A 20529-nucleotide genomic window follows, 5' to 3' on the forward strand; every position below is an offset into this window, starting at 1 on the left:
AAGTCTATTATTTTAAAAATTTCGCGAGATCTACCCTCAAGCCTTCCGTCCTGATTTCCAAGAGTGGTATCTTATTTCTTGGAAGAAACTAGAAACTACCCTCTCATACAATCTGTGTGTGAACATATGTATGTATGTGATTTGGATCATGGTGGAAGGAAATAATAAATATAAAAAAAATATATATATATATTTAATATTATATTTAAATATATATTTAATATATTATATTTATTATATATATAATATTATATTTAATAAAATATAAAATATATATCTTCACAATTAATTGTTGAAATTGCATCTTATTATTTATAAAATATATATGTAATATAAAATATTATATATTTTATATTATATATATTTTATATTTTATATTATATATTACATTTTATATTATATTATATTATATTATATTATAAATATATATATTATATATTATATCTCCTTTCACCATAAGTTGGACCTTCCTAACCTTATCTTGGCCAATCGGAGCCAGTTCAATTCTGGAGGAGGAAGGAGAATGATGTCCTTTTAATTGTTTGATCGAAATGACAGATGAATCAATTTTAAAATCTCGAGATATGTCATCGTTTTAGTCACCGCGAGCTCTTTCTCGATTATGCGAATGCAAAGCGAAGTCTGTTTTGAGAAGACAGCCTTTTATGTACATTGAAAAGTTTAGGTTAGAATTCACAGCTTTATTTATATTCCAATAATATATCTGTATAAAGATTTCTCTCTTTTCTTTTAATCATATTTTTAATAATATAGATTAATAGTTTTTTTAATAATATGACAGATGTCAAAAAAAGGTATTAAACGCATTTCTACAAAAATCTTTTATACTCACACTCTTATACTTTGTTTGTAGCGATACATAGACAGAGAAGATATATTAATCATGGAGCGAGGAAAAACTGGTATTGGTAGAGCAGTAAAAAGTAAAATTGCCCAACATCCTTCTGATCTCTTTGCTCTGGGATCAAAGAGTTCGCGAAATGAAAATTCTGACTCTAAAAGCAGACCAGGTGTTATTCATTCAAAACCAAGTGGCAGTTCTACAAATTCTGGTACATAATTCATTCTTTTTCTCAAGTGGATAGTTTCTGTTTATCATTTATGTGATTCTGATTATTTACGGTGTAAATTATTGATTGTTGTGAACAATTATATATAGGTAATGATCGGAAGAAAGAAGCACCTTCTGGCTCACTTCAGTCATTCTCCTATGTTCCGCAGAAGAAACCCAAATTGGCTCACGTTGGTTCCCATCAACGACAACCTTCTTCTAGCGCAGAAGCATGGGAAGTTTTAGCTATAGATACTGATCCTGCAGATTTTGTGCCTATGGCACTCGAAGCTAACGACAATGATGAAGCTGACAAGGTTATTGGAATAATATGTGGCGCTGTCAAGACACTGAAGAATCAAAAATGGAAGCCCGATACATTAATTTACATGGGCTTATTATACCTAGCAAAAATCCGCCCATCCATTTTCTCAAATGATTGTATATTACATGCATTATCATCTCTTTTAAAGAGAGATCAGACTTATAACTTCAAGAGTAAAGGAAATCCACTAGTTCCTGTACTTGCGGCAAATCTTTTAATGAGAGGATTTCACGAGAAAAAGAACTGGCCAGAAGTATTTGTGAAGGTTCATTTATTTCCTGGCTTTTGTATTGCTTACCGCATAATTTTGTCATATTCACCTGACTTGATTTTTTTTACAGTTGTATATTGAAGACGCTCTGGGTGAGCGCGTATGGGTCGACCATGAGGAATGCAAGGGTTTTGTCGATAATATACTGACTGGTTTTAACACGAGGCATCCACCTAAGTCTGTGTTACAGCCAGAATTCCCTGTACTGATGCAGCGGGATTGTCACAGCCCATCTACAGTGGATGATGAAGATCCAGCAGCATCAATGATGTCATTGTCCGGGGACAAGGAGAAGATAGAATTTCCGGTGGGCCCACGATATGCGCATTGCGTGGAGAACATAGAATCTATAGTGTTGGAAGCTGTAAAGGAACAATTGAACAGACGCCAGGCTGAGACCATAACGAGAAATTTCTTGAAGCTGCTCTCCTCGGCATGCGGTTTTGTTGAGATCAGAAACATCGCCGTTCCTAGGCTAGAAGTGTGGCTGCATAATCCTAAGTTAATGAGACCAGCGCAGGAGCTACTTATTTATATTTGTTATAACTGTACGTCTCACACTCAAAGAGACGTCGAAGTCATAAGTCAACTGGTGAAGATGAGATTGAAAACGAAAGCTGTAATTAATCTGTATTTGAATGGCGTAAAGGAACTTATCGGATTACACCCAGAGAATCTGGCTACTATGCTGAAGCACACGATTTACAACGAATTGTCGAACGCGCGCAATCCAAACAACATGCCCATGCTGGCTATAATGTTCCAGACTCTGCCCGAGCAGGCAGCGAAACTGCTCGCGGAGATCTTTCAGGATCTGCTGATGAACCGCGAAGATTACTTGAGACCATTACGCGCGCTACTTAGGGAAATCGTGCGTGTATGTCGACATGACATCAATCTGATCGCATTTGCTCGAACGTTGATGGCCGAAAGACCGGACATAGCTCAACAATTGTTGAATTTTGAATTTAAAGATCGCATGTTCATCTCTGTAGCGGATCTGCTTTGCCTATGCATGCTCCTGGCTATAAGTCCCCAGGTGAAGGAAGCGGCGACGCTGTCGCAGAGGGCAGATAAGAAAGACGTAGCTCTGCTGCATCAATTTCAAAATCTTGTAGCCATGATACAGTACGAGTCTGTACTGTGGCTGCAAAATTTGGCGCAGCAAATGTACGCAATAGGACGAAACGAGCTGTTGCACGCAATGCACAAGATCTTACTCCTGGAGTCTCCTGAGCAATACTATAAACTGGACAATTGGCCACCGGAGTCGGACAGAGTATTCTATATACGATTAGTATCCGATGTTCCTTTGTTGCAAAGTACATTATTAAGGCTGCTAGTTCTCGGTTTTTCAAAGGTAAATCAGTTTTTTAGTTATTTGTGAAACAATTCTTCGTTTTAGAGAAAGTTTCTATTCTAATTTTATTTATAGGATAATGGCATTACTCATTCGGAGACGTTGGATTTGACTGATCAATTAATACGACGAGCTGCGGCTAATTCAACAGAAAATTTTCCAATGTTACAAGCCGAAAAAATGGACATAATCGAACTTATTTTTAATCTGTGCATTTATCAACCACCAGGGACAATAAATATACCTGCAGGGTAAGTGTACTATGCATATATGGTTTATGTATTTAAATATAATAATATTTAAAGGGGAAAATATATGTGTGTAAATTGATATAAATTGAAAAATTTTATATTTATATATTTAATATAATAATATTATAATATTATTTAATTATTAAATAATCATAATAATAATTTTAATCGAATTAATCACTAAATTTATTTATTACTGTTTAAATATATTTTAAAAGAGAAAATTAATATGAAAAAAATTATATAATTTAAAACTCTCATATATATATATATAACAGTTCTTAATTTTATAAAATTAATTTTAAAATAATTATATTAATGAAAATTATAATAGAGAATATATCTAAATTTAATTATTAATAAATATAGTATTTACATGAAATATACATTTGTCTTGTAGATATGTACCACCGACATTGGCGATAGCTAATCTCTACTGGAAAGGATGGATAATGTTATTAATTTTGGTTGCTCATAATCCATCCACAATTGGTGCACTAGCATGGAAACGATATCCTATATTAAGAACATTGATGGAAATGTGTATCACAAAGTGAGTTTAGCAATTTTTAAAGATTGGTATTAAATATTTTGCGCTGAAAGAAATAGCAATTAAATCACAAATATGTTTTCAATAATAAAATACGTGCTTTCATAGTCACTTTTCGTATCCGCCACCGACTATGGCCTTGCCGGAGATCATGGAGCAAGAGCGGGCAAAGGAACTGCAAGTTGAAGCCATCGAGAAACAAGAGATACTGGAGTACGAGTCACATTTGGCCGCGGCATCGAGTAGAATCCAGTTATCCGAACAGAATAGTTTTCTGCTGTCGCAACTGATCACCATGGAACCAACGGGAATCGCTAGAAGACCGCCACCGGCCGTTCTCGAGCAATTACAATCGTTGAATACGTCACACAGATTGGGTCACCTGCTCTGTCGATCGCGTAAACCGGATTTCCTGCTGGATATCATTCAGAGGCAACAGCAGAGCACATCGCAGAGCATGCCATGGTTAGCGGACCTGGTGCAAAACAGCGAGGGTTCTCTGAGTCAATTGCCAGTGCAATGCCTCTGCGAATACCTGTTGTCAACCAGCTCGCAAACGGTTGAGAAACAGCCAAGACAACAGCAGTTGCTAGCACATCTTCAGGCACTACTAACCGACCCAAAGCAGGATCAGCAGCACGCTTATGAAGTCTTGGAATATTTTTTGAGAAGGCTGAGCAGTCAGCAGAGCAGCAGCCGCGTCCAAGCGATCACCGGATTAAAGATGGTTCTAGATTCGATACCCCTCGAGGACGAGAGCATGGATATAGAGGGGGAAAACGAAAAGTGAGTACTCAAATGTATATTTTGGAAGAAAGAAATGGATTTGAACACTTTAACGATGTTTTTTCCAGGGAAATGTGGCTTCTACGAAAACTACCATCTATACCTCACTTTCTGTCTGTACGTTCGCTGGTTTCCACGGCGTTACGTGGCGCTTGTCAAGTCGAAAACAGTCCCGAGCTGGTGCACACGTATATATCTTATCTGGCCGCGCATACCATCGACGACGATTTGCCCGATTTGACCGACTTGGCGAATGAAATCTCCCAGTTGGTCGTCGAGCGTAGCACCATCATCGCGGCAATACTTCCCCAGCCCGAAAGTGACAATCGTCAGGCGAAACAAACGTTGCACGCCTTTATGGCCATCTTCTGCAACTACCTTGAAAAAGCGCGATCGCCTAGAGGAGAGGGTTACCAGTGGTCCGAGAGTCAGGATCAAATTCTAGTGCAATGGAGTAACGGCGAGGAGTGCACCATGCATATTCTAGTGGTGCACGCCATGATCATACTACTGACATATGATACGTCCGAGGACGATCCGTTGTTCAGCAACTTGTTAGAGACCTGGTTTCCGCTGACGGAGCCTCCAAAGGCCTTTCTCGTGGATACTAGCGAGGAAGCGTTGCTCATACCGGATTGGCTCAAGTTACGAATGATCAGGAGCAACGTGCCGCGCCTAGTCGATGCAGCGCTGAAAGATCTCGAGCCTCAACAACTTGTACTTTTTATTCAAAGCTTCGGAATACCCGTGTGTTCCATGAGCAAACTTCTTCATACGCTTGATGCTGGTGTTCAGATCGATCCCAGCTCGGTCGGGGAAGCGGTATTAGATAAAACTTATATGGCACAGTTGGTCGAGGTCCAACATCGAAGGGGCGCCACGGGTGGGCTGGTGTTTGTCCAGGTATTACAGCTGCTAGAGCCGCAACTGCCGGACGAGGGCATCGTGTCTCTTAATAAGCTGCAACAGCCATTGCCGGCTAGCGCGATGGTGCAGAAGCAATCCGTTATACAGTGCTCCGTAAAGACCGACGTGCCTCATTTGATAAACCGGCTGTTCATCGAGAGTATCCCGATGAATCAGAAAATGGACGCTTATCGGCGCTTGCACAAGACCCTGGCGAAGGATCTGCAAAAGTCGAACTTGAAAGAGAGCGGCGCCGTGGTACTGGCGATACAACACATCTGCAGCGTTCTGAGCTCTATGCAGGTCAAGCAGTTCCTGGCCTCGCTCGTCCACATGCCGCAGTACTCGTGCACGTTGATGCGCGTGATACTACTACCGCTGAAGAGACCGTCTACGTCGAAGCATGTGGTCGAATTGGCCCGCAACATGTGCATGAATCTGATTTCGCTGATAGGCGACGTGAAGGCGCCGGTCCTGTCGATCCTGCGGGACTTCGCCAACGTGCAGTCTACAAAGATGCCGCAACGTGCAGAACTGTCCATGCTGATGCAGAACCGCGGCGAAGGTCCCGGTACGATACTGGAGAACACCGACCCAGTGAATCTCGAGAGTGTCGGCCGTAAATTGCTGGATTTGTGTCTGAAACAACAGAAGAACGACGTCCTGGTGGAAGCCATGGCGAAATTACTGGTCAGCGATAATAATGAAGTGACGTTGAAGCCTCGCACGGGTCTGTTGATCGATTGGTTGGCCTCCGTGGAACCCGAGTTAATCGGTACTTGTCCTAGTCTCCAAATGAAGCTTCTGTTTGGAAAAAGGAAAGTGCATATTAAAATCGATAACGACGTCGTGAGCTCCTACTCCTGCAGACCTTATCTGTTAACGTTGTTGACGCACAGAGCAAGCTGGGCCACTTTGTACAAGTGTGTGGGAATCTTGTTGGATAAATATGACGATGGGTGAGTAGAGGTGGAGGAATAAACAATGTCTTTTTGCCGATATTTCTTCTTTTAATCATGATATTATTTTATCAACATGTTCTTACATTCAAATATATGCTTTACAGATACGATCCAACCGCGGTTCTGGACTTTTTGTGGGCGCTGACGTGCAACCCCAAGCTGTGGCAAGGTCGGGACAAATTTACGCCGAAGCATTACGTTCCTGAGAATATTCTGTTATTGGAGAAATGGCAGCTGCTTAATCTTGTGGCGTATCTAGTGTCCGAAGCTGTTATCATCTGCAGCACGCAGAACAGAAACGCCGCCCTCGCGAGGATGGACATTAGACTCGATCTACTTTTACATTGTATATCCACTGAAGACGACTTGATCTCCAGCGTGGTTCATTACTTAGCGGAACGTATGATGGACAATACGGAGTACGAATTTTACCATATCTTATACATATTTTTACAGCGTGCGACCAACTTAATAGAGCTAATCGATACTTAATTTTTTCAGCTTAAATTCGGCAGATATGGCGCATCAGTTTCTGCTACACATGTACATGAAAATTCCGAAGGTCATTTGCTACCTTGACACTTTCCAAGCGAACAAATTCGTCAAAGGGGCAATGATAACCGATTGGACGGGCTCTGTACTTGATTGCATGAGCCACTGTTTATTGACTGCGCTGGCGGCAACCCCGAGACAAAAATCCTGGAACGCCAAGTCCCAGGAATTTGAACTCTGCGCGAGAAAAATGGCCGCGGTACATCCTGTACTAGTACTACGACAGTTGCCAATGTTGGCGTCTTCCCTGATGGGAAGATGTTACCTTGACTTCAGTCAATTTAGATCTGGCCATCATCTGAATCTCTTTACTCAAGTTATGGGACTGTTGGAACTCTTGCAGCCGCATTTATTTAACGAGCAGCATGAAATTCCATTGGAGAACACATTGGGGAATTACTTCCAATGCTTTCAGGTATTGCGATTTGTGTAATTTCAAAAGATAGATTTCAAAAATATATTATTCTAATAATTATATATATTTCAATACAATATCGTTTTCAGAATTACGGTCATGTGAAAGATCTTAGCTCCTTGTTGAACAGATTCGTATCATTATTACAGTCGTATATCTCACATGATCCAAAGCGAGCACTGAAATATCTACACAAGCATGCACTAGTTCTACAGTAAGTTGCTTTCTGCTGAAATGCATATATTACACGACTTACACATTATATTTAAAATATGTAACTTATACGTACGTATGTACAGTGAATTGCAGATAAATTATCCTAATTTAGAGGCTTTGAGAATACTTGTATCGGGAATACCGATGCCAAGGGAAGGAGAAGATGCGGATGACATTTTAATCACCATAGCTCCCGCGCCACATCGTTCGGAACCTGTTATTCCGGAACACTGGCAATCGCTACTGGGTACACTCAGTAAATTGTATGGTGAAGGTATAACAAAAATATTGAATTATATATATATATATATATTTCGTTTTTTTTAATTACACTCTTTGAGATATAAAATATAAAGAGAAATTTATTTATCCATTATTTAAATTTATTTATCCATCATAACTATCAATACAAAAATCAATTTTCTATTTTTATTCATTTATTTTTATCTTATAAAAGGTTTATATATTTTCACTTAAATTTCCTTTTTCAATCTATACGAGCTAACATCTGATCAATGACAATGAAATCTGATTTTTTACTTATTAAACAATGTCCTGTTATTAAATTATTCTTTTCTGACAATATAAAATACAAGAAAAATATTCTAATAAATTTTGTATTCCACGCAGATGTGTTCAACGCACTTCAAGAGGTCGAGCATGTTTCGTCGCGAAAACCTTCGGTTTTGGAACCGATAACAGATAATATAACGGAACTGCTCGTATCACCTCAGAGCAATATCAGAACGCTCGCTCATACTTTACTCGCCAGAGCATTAAAGCATCGTCCTACACCGAATACGACTATATTATCCGCGTTTCAAAGATGCTTGGACAGCGATAGAGCGGACGTTCTTATGTCAGCTTTGGAAAAATTACCAGATATTGTATTATGCATGCAAGGTAAAATTGCGACAAAATTAAATTTACATATTTTGATGTTTATTTATGTCAATATAGTTTTATAAATTCTTATATCTTTCTTTGCAGAGCACGCGTTACCATTGATGCAGAGGGTATTTGAATTGGGAGTAAATTCCAATGTCAACACGATGCCTTACATCACTAAAACTATTGCTCTGTTAAATATGCAGCAAGGTTGTTAATATCAAAGAATTAGTCTATTAGATTTGTGTAAATAATTAAGTATAAAACCTTTTTTACAATTGAAACGACAAAAGACTTTTTCGTTCAAAAATATGTATTATATATGTATATATTTACACAAAATTATACATTTTTTTAAAAATTACATTAACCTCTATCTTGATGATTAATCTATTGAAAAGCTTCTGGAGAAACATCATTAACTGCATAATTCTTCATAAATGTAGTAATAGCATTTCTTATGTCCCAGCCTGCTTCTTGTAGATATTTATAACAATATCGAATATTCATTGTAGTAAGCTCACGTAAAAATCTAAGCAGTTGTTCCTTTTCCGATACACTAAGTACTGTAGGAGTAAATTTAGGCGCGGATTTTTGTTCAAACCTTGTTTCGTTAAATGCACTGGCCGGTGTACCGTCAACATAATATTGATCATTGACAATACAGTATTCATTATCGTCCTTTTTAATAATAATTAAAGTTCTATTGAATAACATAGGTGGGCAGAGTAATACTCGATACGAAAATAATCCTTGCACCGCAATAGCTAGACAATTATCTTCTTCATGCAACAAGTCAATATGAAATGTTTTAAAGTTGTGTGACGTTGGTGGCTGCCGTCTCAAAGCACTAATTATCTTTTCAGGTCCGCAAAATAAGAATTCGTTACATTTAGCATAGTCAACAAATTTCAATAAGTTTCTATTTGTGGAAAATGTCTTGATGATCTCTTTATGCACATGATTTGTTACAGTACCCAGTGTCATGGAATAGAACGCGTTTCTGTCATACAGACCATTCATAACTATTCTATCTTCTTGATCGTACAGGGTGAAGAAATGCTTGACAAACTGCTTGATCAGAGATATTTTTGTTCCACTGCCGAGATAATTACTTTGCACGCTCGGCACAAATTTCTTCTCCATTCCTATCACGATTCCATCTGACTTCTGCAAGTGCGGAAAAACGTTCTTTACCGCCTGTATGTACTCCTGAGAGTTGGTGTACCTTGTGCACAATGGATTTCCGTCCAACCACAATTCGCTGATCTTGAACTCGCAGAAGTAACGTAAATACTCCACGTCCAAAATCTGATTGTGCCTCAAGTCCAGCTTAGTTAAATGATAATTAAAGAACTTATCAAATAGAATGATAGCCGTCAGCTTGTTGTTTTTCATACTCAATTCGCGAACGGGCAATCGCGATTGCTGGGACTCGCGACTATTGCCCATAATCCCCATTTTGCTGCAACGCAAGACCAGATCCAGAATTTTTGGTATCGAAATGGGACAGAATATCGAACCCAGAGCTTTCTCGTTTTCAAAGTCGTCTAAATTGAATATCTTCTTCATCGGTTCGTATCTGGAATGTAAAGCTTGTGCTATGATTCTGTTCGTGTTCACTTGCAATTCCTTCGTACCAAGAAAACCCAATACAATGTCCAGATGCAGTTCCTGACCACGCGGCAATGTTACGCACAATCCTTGCTTCACTAGATTTTCTATGACATTGTTGCTACATTTCGCAAGAAAGCTACTTTTCTGCTTATCCTCGATGGTGTACATAATCGGGAGTAAGATCGCTGGCTCGCTGGCGGTTACGACAGCTCGCAGGACGTCGGTTCTTCCATACCGGGCGCCGTCGAAGATGATGAACTTGTGCCAGAGATCCTTGCGACTCGCGAGAGCCAATTCGTGACTGTCAAAGGATGGTTTGAGATATGTCAATCGATGCGGCTCCCATGATGGTGGATTCTCCGCTGACGTTGACGGCGATGCCATTGTTTACCCCAAGCTCTTGATATCACTGTTCTTGGATCATCTAATAAGATATAATAATATTAATTAATAGATAAATGAGAGAGGTAAATATTTTATTAAATATTGCAAACCTCTCTAATCTCTAAATATTTTTCTTAATCTCTAATATAAAAATATATAATAAATGAATATATATAATAAATATTTAAATGAATATTAATATAAATTTATATATAATATATATTTATATAAATATAATTATAATTAATTTATTATTAATATGTTTATATAAATAAATATTTAAATATTTAATCAAAATAATATTGAATATTCATTAAATATTAATGATAAATATTTCAAATTTCAAAAATATTTCTCTTACACTTACCAATTCAGTTTAGATTGATGATTAAGTCAAAATTGACATTTATAAATCATCGAAATTATTTTATGTATCGATAAAAATAGTTTTAGTATCCTTTTCTCTTGTTTACAAATTTTTGAGGTTAGATCGATGATTAGGTTAGGATTGACGTTTTTAAACCATCGATATAATCGATATAAGTATCGATACTCTCGAACTTCGATAATCGCGAGATGGGATGAAGCGCATCTTGTATACATATAAGGTTAAGAAATTAGGAGCATCGAACATTGTCATAAATACATTTGATAAAAAATTCGTATATTATCGTAGAAAGAAACTAAAGTAAGGATTTCAAAAAAATTGTTTTATTCTCTTGATTTATATCTCAAAATACAAATAATTATTTTTATGTGTGAGACACGTATAAATATATGTCAAATGTATAAAAGATGTTAAAAGATTACATCTTTTATGGAGATATAATAATTTCCAGTTCTCAAATTAAAATAAACTATAAACTTTAACATTAAAATTAATAAAGTATATAGGATAATTAATAGAATACAAATGTGATTCTCTTATTGTATAAATATATTAAAAGACCATCTTTTATGGGTTTTATATATAATAATTTTATATTATTTATTTTATATATAATAATTTCCAGTCAGCACAGAAAGTGTCTCAAATTAAAATAAACTATAAACTTTAAAATAAAAATTAATCAAGTATATAGGATAATTAATAGAATACAAATGTGATTCTCTTACTGTATAAATATATTTGTGAACGATATTGTTTTAATATTATTCTCTTTATAGGGAAGACAATAATCTAGTATGTCAAAGGTACTGGATGAGGAATTGAAGCAAGCTTTTTCAAAGCTGCATGAAAAGATGGTGGATACCAAGCAGAAGCTAAAGCTGGCTGATATACAAATTGATAAGCTGCGACGTACAAAGCAGCGGGCAGAACTCACTACAAAAGAAATTGGCTGCTTTCCCGAAGACACAAGAATATACGAATCTGTCGGTCGAATGTTCTTCCTAGATGATGTGAACAATATTAAGAGCAATCTGGATACTAGAATGAAAACATCTGATGAGAAGATTAAGACATTAGAAAATAATAAAATATATTTGCAACGTAGTTTAAAGGAAAGCGAAAATGAAATCAGAGAAATGATTCAACAAAAACAGAGTAAAGAATCTTCTGGTTAAAACATTATTAAATCATTATGTAAATGCTATTTTCATTTTTCTTGCACATTCTTTGAGCTTGTCAAAATCATTATATGAAACAAGTGTCTATAACTACCCACTTATAAGAATCTAATCTGTTAATTTGAATTTGTGCTTTGCATTTTCATACATTACTGTTGCATTTTCATATTTTGTGTGCAATATATTTGGAATAAAACTCGTTAATACTAGAGAAAAAGAGACAGAATTCAACAATTTATATAAATTAAATCAAATATGAAACATAAAATTATATACAAATTGTAGAACATACTTTTGTAAGAAGTAACATTGTATGCAAATAACATTGTGCGTCTATAGGAATTTTAATTAAATAAACATTCTGATTTTATAACTTAAAAAATTATATATATATATAAGGATAGTTCACTATTTTCATGTTTTCATATGCTAGGAAAAAATGTTTTTTATATTTGTTATTTAAAAAATTTTTATGTATTTTTGATTGATATAAAAAACAGAGATATATATTTCTTTTATTAATATTATTTATTAATAATATTTATTATCTTTTATTTTATTTCTTTTTCTTTTATTTCAAAATTTATGCCAATTTTCATTATATTCTTGTCAAATTATGTTTTTTTAATATATCGAAAATTCTGAATTTTAACATTTTTTGAGAGATTGACAGTTTAAAATAAAATTAAATAAAATTCATGAAAATTGGACAATAGTGTGCTTGTGTTATTTGGTAGATTATATTTTGCGAAGAGATAAGCAGTTACATGAGTAATAAATGTCTTAATACGTTCGAAAAATCATCTGAATTAATAAGCAATTAATTATAAACAGTTAATTATTCCTTCACAAAATATAATCTACCAGACATTTACATCCCTTTTTTAGAAAGAGATATTGCAGAAATTCTAAAATTTATTTTATATAAAAGTTTGACTGAAATTAAACTAGCATCTATCTGTCAAAAAAATATATTTGGATTATGATATTATTATATCATGATTATTCGATTAAATTATGATTTTTACATCATGGTTTGGATATTTTTTTATCTACACACACAAAGATGTGGCCGGCAATAGAACATAACCTCATTTGACAGTGAAAATTTGATTGAGTTTCCGCGTTAAAACAATGTCAACGTTAATATCAAGATCTTTTGCGTTATTTAATAGGACTTCTAATAATGTTTCCGCGAAGGTAATTTTTCTTAAAAGACCTATTAACATTCATTGACACTCTAAAGCTGCAATAATATTTTGTATTATATGCAACCTATTTTTTTAATGTCCTAATAACCTTTTCTTTTATTAAATTTTTACTAGAGAAATGAAAGTTTTATTATTATTATTAAAGTTTTCTTATTTTTAAATATGGCTGCAAGTCTATTTTATATCCTAAATGTCATAAAAAAATTAGAATGTTACATGATTCAATTCAATTCAGTATGAGTTCAGTTGCGAATAATATATAATTATTATATATAAATCCTGGCATCTGCATGCCATCTTGTCGGTTTTTTAATTTGTTTGTCTTAATTATTAATATATTTAATACAGCCTTTTAGAAAGAGATTTAATTAATGATTTTCTTTTTATGTATGCAGTTTAGGTATATAAATACATCGAAAGCATTATATGAACAGTCTGTCCTACCAAAGGATCCTAAAAAAGTAAAAAAAGGATCGCCTATTACATGGAAGAGTTTGTTAATTTCCAGCGTAGTTGGTGGTGGCCTTTTGTTATATGTGAATCATTTGAAAAATGAGAAAGATAAGCATATAGCACGGGAAAGAAGACGACAGCTAGGCAAAGCTAAAATTGGTGGAAAATTTGAATTAATAGATACAGAGGGAAAAACCGTGAAATCTGATGATTTCTTAGGTAAATGGGTATTAATATATTTTGGATTTACACATTGTCCAGATGTTTGCCCCGATGAAATCGAAAAGATGACAAATGTAGTGAATAGACTTGGTAAGCAATTGTTAAAAATTTTAATTGATTATATTGATTAGAAAAAATACTCATATTCTGTTCTCTTGTTTACAGTCCATATTATTTCTGTTTACAGAAAAAGAAGAAAACTTCAAAATACAACCAATTTTCATATCGGTTGACCCAGATAGAGATACACCCACTGTTGTTGGCAAATATCTTAAAGAATTCTCTAATAAGATTATTGGTCTCACTGGCAATACTGAACAAGTTGGAAAAGTATGCAAAGCATACAGGGTTTATTATAGTAATGGCCCTAAAGATCAAGATGATGACTACATTGTTAGTATATAAGTTACAAACAATTTAGTAATTTAGTAATTGTATGCTATTTTATGACATCATATTTCCTTATTTTAGGTGGATCATACAATTATTATATACTTGGTTGATCCAGAAGGCATGTTCGTTGATTATTATGGACAAACGCATGATGTAGACAAGATTATGACTAGTATTCTTGTTAACAAGTTGAAGTATGATCAATTAAACGAGGAGTCTTCTTCTTGGATGCCATCATTGCCGATCAAGGGAGTGTTATAAATATTGCAACATTCTTATGTATAGTTTTTATGTTGATATTACACTATAGAAAAATATGTGCATATATTAAAATTACATAAAAAATATAATGCATAAAATATACATTTTGTATATACAGTATAATATATTTTTTCAATATATTAAACAATGACAAAAAAAATTTTTTTTTTTTTATAGAAACTTAGCTGTAAAAACTGTATAAATAGTGATTAAGAAAAGATTACATTAATTTTCTTTTTGCTTTATTATATATCGATAAATAATTTACATTAAATTGATTTGTGATATCAAATATATGCATCGCTGATCTTAATACAAATATGTGTATGTATAATGTATATATATAATATATATATATACACATTTTACATACATGCAATGAGAGCTTATGAGGTAAAATGTTTAACTGAATATTTATTTCTGAAATGAAATAATCTTATCTTAGAATTGATAACACTCTTCACAATGCACAGTATTAATATTATTAATATCTTACTTAATGAGGACGACTTTTCAAGCACATATATTTTTATACATATATATTTAAAAATTAGAATTTATTAAGTAACATTTTTATTGATATATCGAGTAACGAATCAATTTAAAAAGCTAATGATATTGATATCATTTATATATAAATAATGAATAAAAGAAATAATTGATAATTTGAATGTTGTTATATGTAAAACATAGAATTTGCTTATTCTAATTAAATAAAATATTCTCTTTTAAAAGTATCCTAGTCATGCAAAATTTAATATTTTATTATGTATAAGAAAGTTATATAAAGAGAATTGATAAATAGAATAGGTGTTCGCAACGCGTAACAGCATAGCATTCATTATAAATTTAATAAGCTGCTTTCATTTATTTATACCATAGTGTGCATAGAAATCGTTGTGAATAAATGGACGTTTAACATTTTCACGAGCCGAGCACGTGCAACAATAGTAGGTGGCGTATTGAATTTCAAAACGTTGAGGTATATCGACAAGATATCGAATATTTCAGCACGTTTCAACGAATCTCTAAAATAGTAAAATATCGAACATCGACTTTCTCTGTACATTATACATATATATTTATGTTTATACAAATTAAAATTCACAACACGAATAACTATATAAATAATACAATATTCCTGTAAAAGAAGAAGAATTAACAAAACTCTCAATCTCTATAATAAATAAAAAACTACTCTAAGAAATTAAAAAAACTAAAGAATATGATTCTTTTATTTTTTTTCTGTTTTCTTCTTTTATATAAAAATTTATATTAGATTTAAAAAATTTCTTCATGTTTTTTTGTTTTTGTTTTCGGATATAATAAACGCATTTAGATGCATAATGCACATTTACAGGACATTTTCCCATATGTTTGAATGCGTTATCACTGATGTCCATGATGTTGCTGTAGATTCTGCAATTCATATGCGAGATGACAGCATTCTGAGTCGCTCCATCGATGTTGATCGCGGATTTTATCGATATTCGGTCCTGATGCATCCGACATCTGACAGAAAAAAAAATAGTTTATTTATATATATATATATATATATAATGTAGTAGAAATCCATTTCCCAGTAACGGGAAATAATACAAATAATCATTTGTATTATTTCGAAAAAGATAATTAGACATCTATTCATGCAGTAAATTTTAGGAAACAATTAGTAAATGTATATTATATGCATATATCATCTCTTTCCATTTAAATTATATAATTAAAATTTTTATCAATTTATATGAATTTTAAATATTTTAGCGTATAATTACTATAAGTATATAATAATTAGTATATTATATTAATTATTATTGAAAAATTAAATATATATGATATAAAACTGAAATGACATAAAACTTATTAGACATTACAGTGCAGTGAAAAAAGAAGGAAGAATGATTTATTTCGGCAACTATATTAAGGGATTACTTAGGAGATATTCGTGTAAAACGCACTTACGTTCGAGCAAAAAGAGAGCAGCGATTGATCTGTATATTTACTGCACAGGGGCGATGTATGATGAGCACGTTGATCTTGCGTCGTCGGCTGCGGAATCTGGCCGTTTGCGGCAGTTTCCAGATAATCCTTGTTGCTCGCTAAACTACATCCTCTCGTTCTAACATCTAAAATTTTATTACGTAAAATTTCATTATGTAAATCGCGTCATGTATACATTGAGCTATGTATATAAGCTATGAGAAATTACGTAAGCCTTTCACTGCTTCGTTTAATCGATTTTTTAACTTTGACTTCAGATTTAATCTCGGACTTTAAGCCCTCGAACACGCCAAACTCTTATCAACGTTTAACTGATATCCGTAGTGTATTATTTTTAGCTTATCTGTGAGACATATTTTAGCCTTCTTTGTTTATTTTTTAATCAACTAAAAAAAGGAAGGATTACATATATTTTAATTTAGATGCAATGTAATTTTTGATATAAATTTACTATTTTTTATATTTGTTTATATATCTCATATATATGTTTAGCGTAAAATATATGTGATTCATGCAAAAGCATTGATAGCAAAAATTTTTAAAGATTCGATTAATCGTTTTATTTCGCTCAAATTATTTAAACAGAGATCTGTATCTAAAGTATTTTGTTAGTTCTCAGACATTTTCAAAAATATTGATTTAATCGCCGACGCAGTCTTTTGTTTATCGGTTACTTATTAAAGAAATCAAGGTAAAAAAGGGATCAAAATAAGACTCCAGGCAGTGAAACAATGAAATATCGAGCACAGTGGACTTGACAAGGACAAAACGAAGGACACGACGTTCCGTAGGATTTAAGGGGACACCTTGTGTACTCGCCATCGAGTGGGTGGACTGACGGATGGCATGATCCTGAAACAGGCAAGGATTCGCCTTCCAGCGCGACTTCCACCATTTGGGTTTCCTCGAGTGTCGATTGCCGGACTTCGGGACATTGTTGCAGCTACACGTGCTGACTGAGTGCGTTGATGGTCGAGGGCCCCATCGTATTCCTCGTGTCCACTTGATGCTGCGAATCGTCCTGGACACCTCGGCCCTCACTTCGCCGTTCAGGAAGCAATACAATACCGCAACAAAGAAGCCCTTTGGAAACGTAGAAATAACTTCTGTTCGATCATTTTAATCTTTAGTGAATTAGATTTTTTCTAATGCGAATTTTTATAAAACTAGTTTTCCTTGTATACATCGTATTAATTGTATAAATATAAAAAAATATTTAATATGATATTAATTATATATAATATTATTTATTTTTTATCATTATTTTAATACTATTTAAAAAAAAATAATTTTAAGAAATGCAATATGGAATTGAAATTTTAATGAAGAAAAATTATTCTGTACAATAAATATTATAATAGAGGAACATTTTTTACTATAGATCTAAAAAAACAGGTTCCGCCTTTAATGCAATTTTGATGTATAAGATTGAATGATGGTATGAAGCTGCATAAATTCAATAAATAATGCTTTTAAGGAAATCAAGTTTAAAATAAAAAATGTCCTGCTCAGTGTACATATAATTGAATTTTGAAAATAAAAGTTTACTTAATGACTTAGTGTTAGTGAATTAATTCTTGCATATCATCTTTCAACTAGTTCAGATGCGATAGTCATTAAGAAGTTTGCTAAGAGCTCTTGCGGCTTTAAGACAGTTTGGTGTTTGGTATAAAGTAGATTACCGTTATTAGTAATTATTAATAGCATATTATATACCTGAAAAGACGCAAACAGCTGATCGCAAAACAACCATACGATTTCTACGGTCTCGTTTACGCCGATGCTGTACGACATCCCGATAAAAAACGCGTAATGGACGCCAAAAAGTGGCACCAGGACTAAGGTACTTCGAGCCCACCGTCTAAATATATCGAAACATATCAAATATATACAAAATTAATCGAAAAATTATATTAAAATAATATTAAATATATTAATATTACATATAAAAATACAATTTTATAATATAATTTTATGTATATGTCCCACTTTTCTCTAAAAATTTTATCAGGAAAAGTAAGACTCTCTTTCTTGTTAAATTTGTTTTATCGTCCTCTCATTACTATTAAGAAAACTATTATTTAAAAAAGTCAATGTGCTTTTTTATCAAACGAGAAATCAATTTTTATTATTGCAATTTATATTGCAATTGTTAAAAACTGATAAATCATTCTGTGACTATTTTAATCAAACATCATAAGATTATGTCTTCAAAATCATGACGATCGTTATGAGAGGACCACCCTGTATATTAATATCTTTTCACATAAAGCTTACTTGTATCTTTGCGTTTCCTCCGACATGGTGGACTTGAGTTTTACCAGCAGCACTCTCACGATGTTGATGAAGAGGACGAAATTTATCTGACGTGAGAGCAGGGAGAAGTGACGAATTTATTTGCGACTGAATTAATTATGGCTCAACAAACCTCTTTCTGGCAACCCTAAAGTGCTTACCAAAATAGAGAGCATCGTAGGAACTCGTATGAAGAGAAATAAGAGAGGTTTCACATTGGTCGTCCAGCAATACGTATCCTCGTATATGATCCTCGTGACTACCCAGGGCAAAATAAATACAGCTGGCAAACCTGAAAGAGGAAATTGTGTGTGACGACCGTAGAGAGACAAATTTACCAGAGATAATCCATCACGTTTATTAATAATAACATTTCTCCAAAAGCGAAAATGAATTTGATGAAGTATTTTCGACGAATATCAGTGATTTTCATGCTCGTAGAAAACAAATGTCTTTTTTCACAAGTACTAATTAAAAATTAATTTTAAAATAGTAGAGTCACAAAAGAAATATCAACATAATGAGGTGAAACTCAAGATGGAAATTGATTTAACGCTGTTTGGATATGTGCATGGTAAACTATAACTCGAAGTGATGTATGTCATTGTTGTTTGCATCGCTATGTAACTTTCGGAGTTCAGAGATGCAACAGTCGATACGATGTCATATTTCATGTATAGAACTATGTCGTGTTTTCGATAACACTTGAGAAAATCTCTGAACATCAAAGAATTTTTCTTTTAGAAAAATGTCTTTTACAGTCAAAGACGATCAGCATATTTCAAAAGAGATATCCAAGTATTTGAAGCAAATTTATACATTGTCTTTCTCATTGTATTTGCGGTTCACCACGACTTTCATTAGCAAAAATGTAGTCTTTATCTTTTATTTGTTTAATCTCAAAAAAAAAAAAAAAAAAAAAAAAAAAAAAAAAAAAAAAAAAAAGCTAAATTAAACGCTTATTTAAAAAACATTGCAGATATTAATCAAACAAAATAAAATTTATTAGCTGGCAAAGTAATGAATAAAAACCAAGTGATTAATAAATCTATAAATGTGTGAAATCGATTATTTCTAAAGATAAAATTTTACCCACCCCATCCGAAAGCGACGTAGCCCGCGATACTGGAGTTGGCGTCCGTGAAGAGTGCTAAGAAGATCAGATTGTGTAGATATATACCCTCCATCAGGATCCAGGAATAGTTGGCCAGGATGAAGTACTGCCACAGACTGGTAAACATCTTGCATTGCCAATTGCTTTCCTTTTCTTCATTGACCAGCCAGTAACCTTCGTCGTCCTTGATCACAGAGTCCGCCAGCCCGATGCCGGACACGAAGAGCAGGTCCTTGAGCAGCGCCATGAACGCTCGCATCACGAACGAGACGAACAGATGCATGTGCAATATGTTCCGGGAACATCGCAATTTCCTACGTCCGATGGGAGACAAACTTGAACGTGGCAACGCGAATTCCGTTTCGATTAAAATGTGCGGGATTTCGTGCGGCGCCATGAGACATACACACGATATCTGACTTTGAAGTTGGTCCCAATTGAAACTTGACGAGGAC

At 33.8% G+C, this 20529-nt stretch overlaps 5 protein-coding genes across 10 annotated transcripts in view; 3 read left to right on the forward strand and 2 right to left on the reverse strand.

The window, feature by feature from the left end:
- The first annotated feature begins 479 nt into the window (after positions 1–479).
- On the forward strand, positions 480–8918 carry IntS1 (integrator complex subunit 1). The gene is made up of 14 exons (XM_029301582.2): positions 480–685; positions 875–1073; positions 1181–1662; positions 1739–3028; positions 3104–3279; positions 3680–3832; positions 3938–4615; positions 4684–6480; positions 6588–6902; positions 6985–7450; positions 7540–7664; positions 7750–7940; positions 8297–8569; positions 8657–8918. The coding sequence occupies exons 2-14, from the start codon at positions 905–907 to the stop codon at positions 8770–8772; spliced, it is 6231 nt and encodes a 2076-aa protein (XP_029157415.2). The 5' UTR covers positions 480–685; positions 875–904; the 3' UTR covers positions 8773–8918.
- On the reverse strand, positions 8365–11062 carry LOC114929878 (nuclear RNA export factor 1). The gene is made up of 2 exons (XM_029301583.2): positions 10923–11062; positions 8365–10595 (listed from the first exon to the last, which is right to left on the reverse strand). Exon 2 carries the CDS (start codon positions 10553–10555, stop codon positions 8945–8947), a length of 1611 nt encoding a protein of 536 aa, XP_029157416.2. The 5' UTR covers positions 10556–10595; positions 10923–11062; the 3' UTR covers positions 8365–8944.
- Positions 11063–11136: 74 nt separating this feature from the next.
- Pfdn1 (prefoldin subunit 1) lies at positions 11137–12506 on the forward strand. The gene is made up of 2 exons (XM_029301641.2): positions 11137–11243; positions 11723–12506. The coding sequence occupies exon 2, from the start codon at positions 11741–11743 to the stop codon at positions 12119–12121; it is 381 nt and encodes a 126-aa protein (XP_029157474.1). The 5' UTR covers positions 11137–11243; positions 11723–11740; the 3' UTR covers positions 12122–12506.
- Positions 12507–12821: 315 nt separating this feature from the next.
- On the forward strand, positions 12822–14766 carry Scox (Synthesis of cytochrome c oxidase). The gene is made up of 4 exons (XM_029301626.2): positions 12822–13324; positions 13731–14100; positions 14198–14403; positions 14482–14766. The coding sequence occupies exons 1-4, from the start codon at positions 13259–13261 to the stop codon at positions 14662–14664; spliced, it is 825 nt and encodes a 274-aa protein (XP_029157459.1). The 5' UTR covers positions 12822–13258; the 3' UTR covers positions 14665–14766.
- A 641-nt stretch (positions 14767–15407) lies between these two features.
- The window catches only part of LOC114929851 (secretin receptor), a 39363-nt gene continuing 34241 nt past the window's right edge, over positions 15408–20529 (reverse strand). For 4 of the 6 annotated variants that reach the window (XM_029301527.2, XM_029301528.2, XM_029301529.2 and 1 more), the window contains 7 exons: positions 20057–20409; positions 19122–19252; positions 18943–19028; positions 18382–18526; positions 17472–17748; positions 16627–16790; positions 15408–16176 (listed from right to left, as the gene is read on the reverse strand). In XM_029301527.2, coding sequence (XP_029157360.1) covers positions 16054–16176; positions 16627–16790; positions 17472–17748; positions 18382–18526; positions 18943–19028; positions 19122–19252; positions 20057–20409 — 1279 coding nt within the window. In that variant the 3' untranslated portion in view covers positions 15408–16053. Of the gene's footprint in view, positions 16177–16626; positions 16791–17471; positions 17749–18381; positions 18527–18942; positions 19029–19121; positions 19253–20056; positions 20410–20529 lie in introns of those variants that run through there. The other 2 variants (XM_029301530.2, XM_029301533.2) reach the window with 2 other exon arrangements.

The sequence above is a fragment of the Nylanderia fulva genome, unplaced genomic scaffold (assembly GCF_048542155.1).
Source record: "Nylanderia fulva isolate GAGA-0341 unplaced genomic scaffold, ASM4854215v1 Scaffold9, whole genome shotgun sequence".
NCBI lineage: Eukaryota > Metazoa > Arthropoda > Insecta > Hymenoptera > Formicidae > Nylanderia > Nylanderia fulva.

Coding starts and splice junctions, on each gene's coding strand:
- LOC114929878 (XM_029301583.2), bottom strand. CDS start 10,555: ATGGCATCGCCGTCAACGTCAGCGGAGAATCCACCATCATGGGAGCCG.
- Scox (XM_029301626.2), top strand. CDS start 13,259: ATGTCAACGTTAATATCAAGATCTTTTGCGTTATTTAATAGGACTTCT. Junction 13,325..13,730: donor CTAATAATGTTTCCGCGAAG/GTAATTTTTCTT, acceptor TTATGTATGCAG/TTTAGGTATATAAATACATC. Junction 14,404..14,481: donor ATCAAGATGATGACTACATT/GTTAGTATATAA, acceptor TCCTTATTTTAG/GTGGATCATACAATTATTAT.
- Pfdn1 (XM_029301641.2), top strand. CDS start 11,741: ATGTCAAAGGTACTGGATGAGGAATTGAAGCAAGCTTTTTCAAAGCTG.
- IntS1 (XM_029301582.2), top strand. CDS start 905: ATGGAGCGAGGAAAAACTGGTATTGGTAGAGCAGTAAAAAGTAAAATT. Junction 3,280..3,679: donor ACAATAAATATACCTGCAGG/GTAAGTGTACTA, acceptor TTTGTCTTGTAG/ATATGTACCACCGACATTGG. Junction 8,570..8,656: donor TATTGTATTATGCATGCAAG/GTAAAATTGCGA, acceptor CTTTCTTTGCAG/AGCACGCGTTACCATTGATG.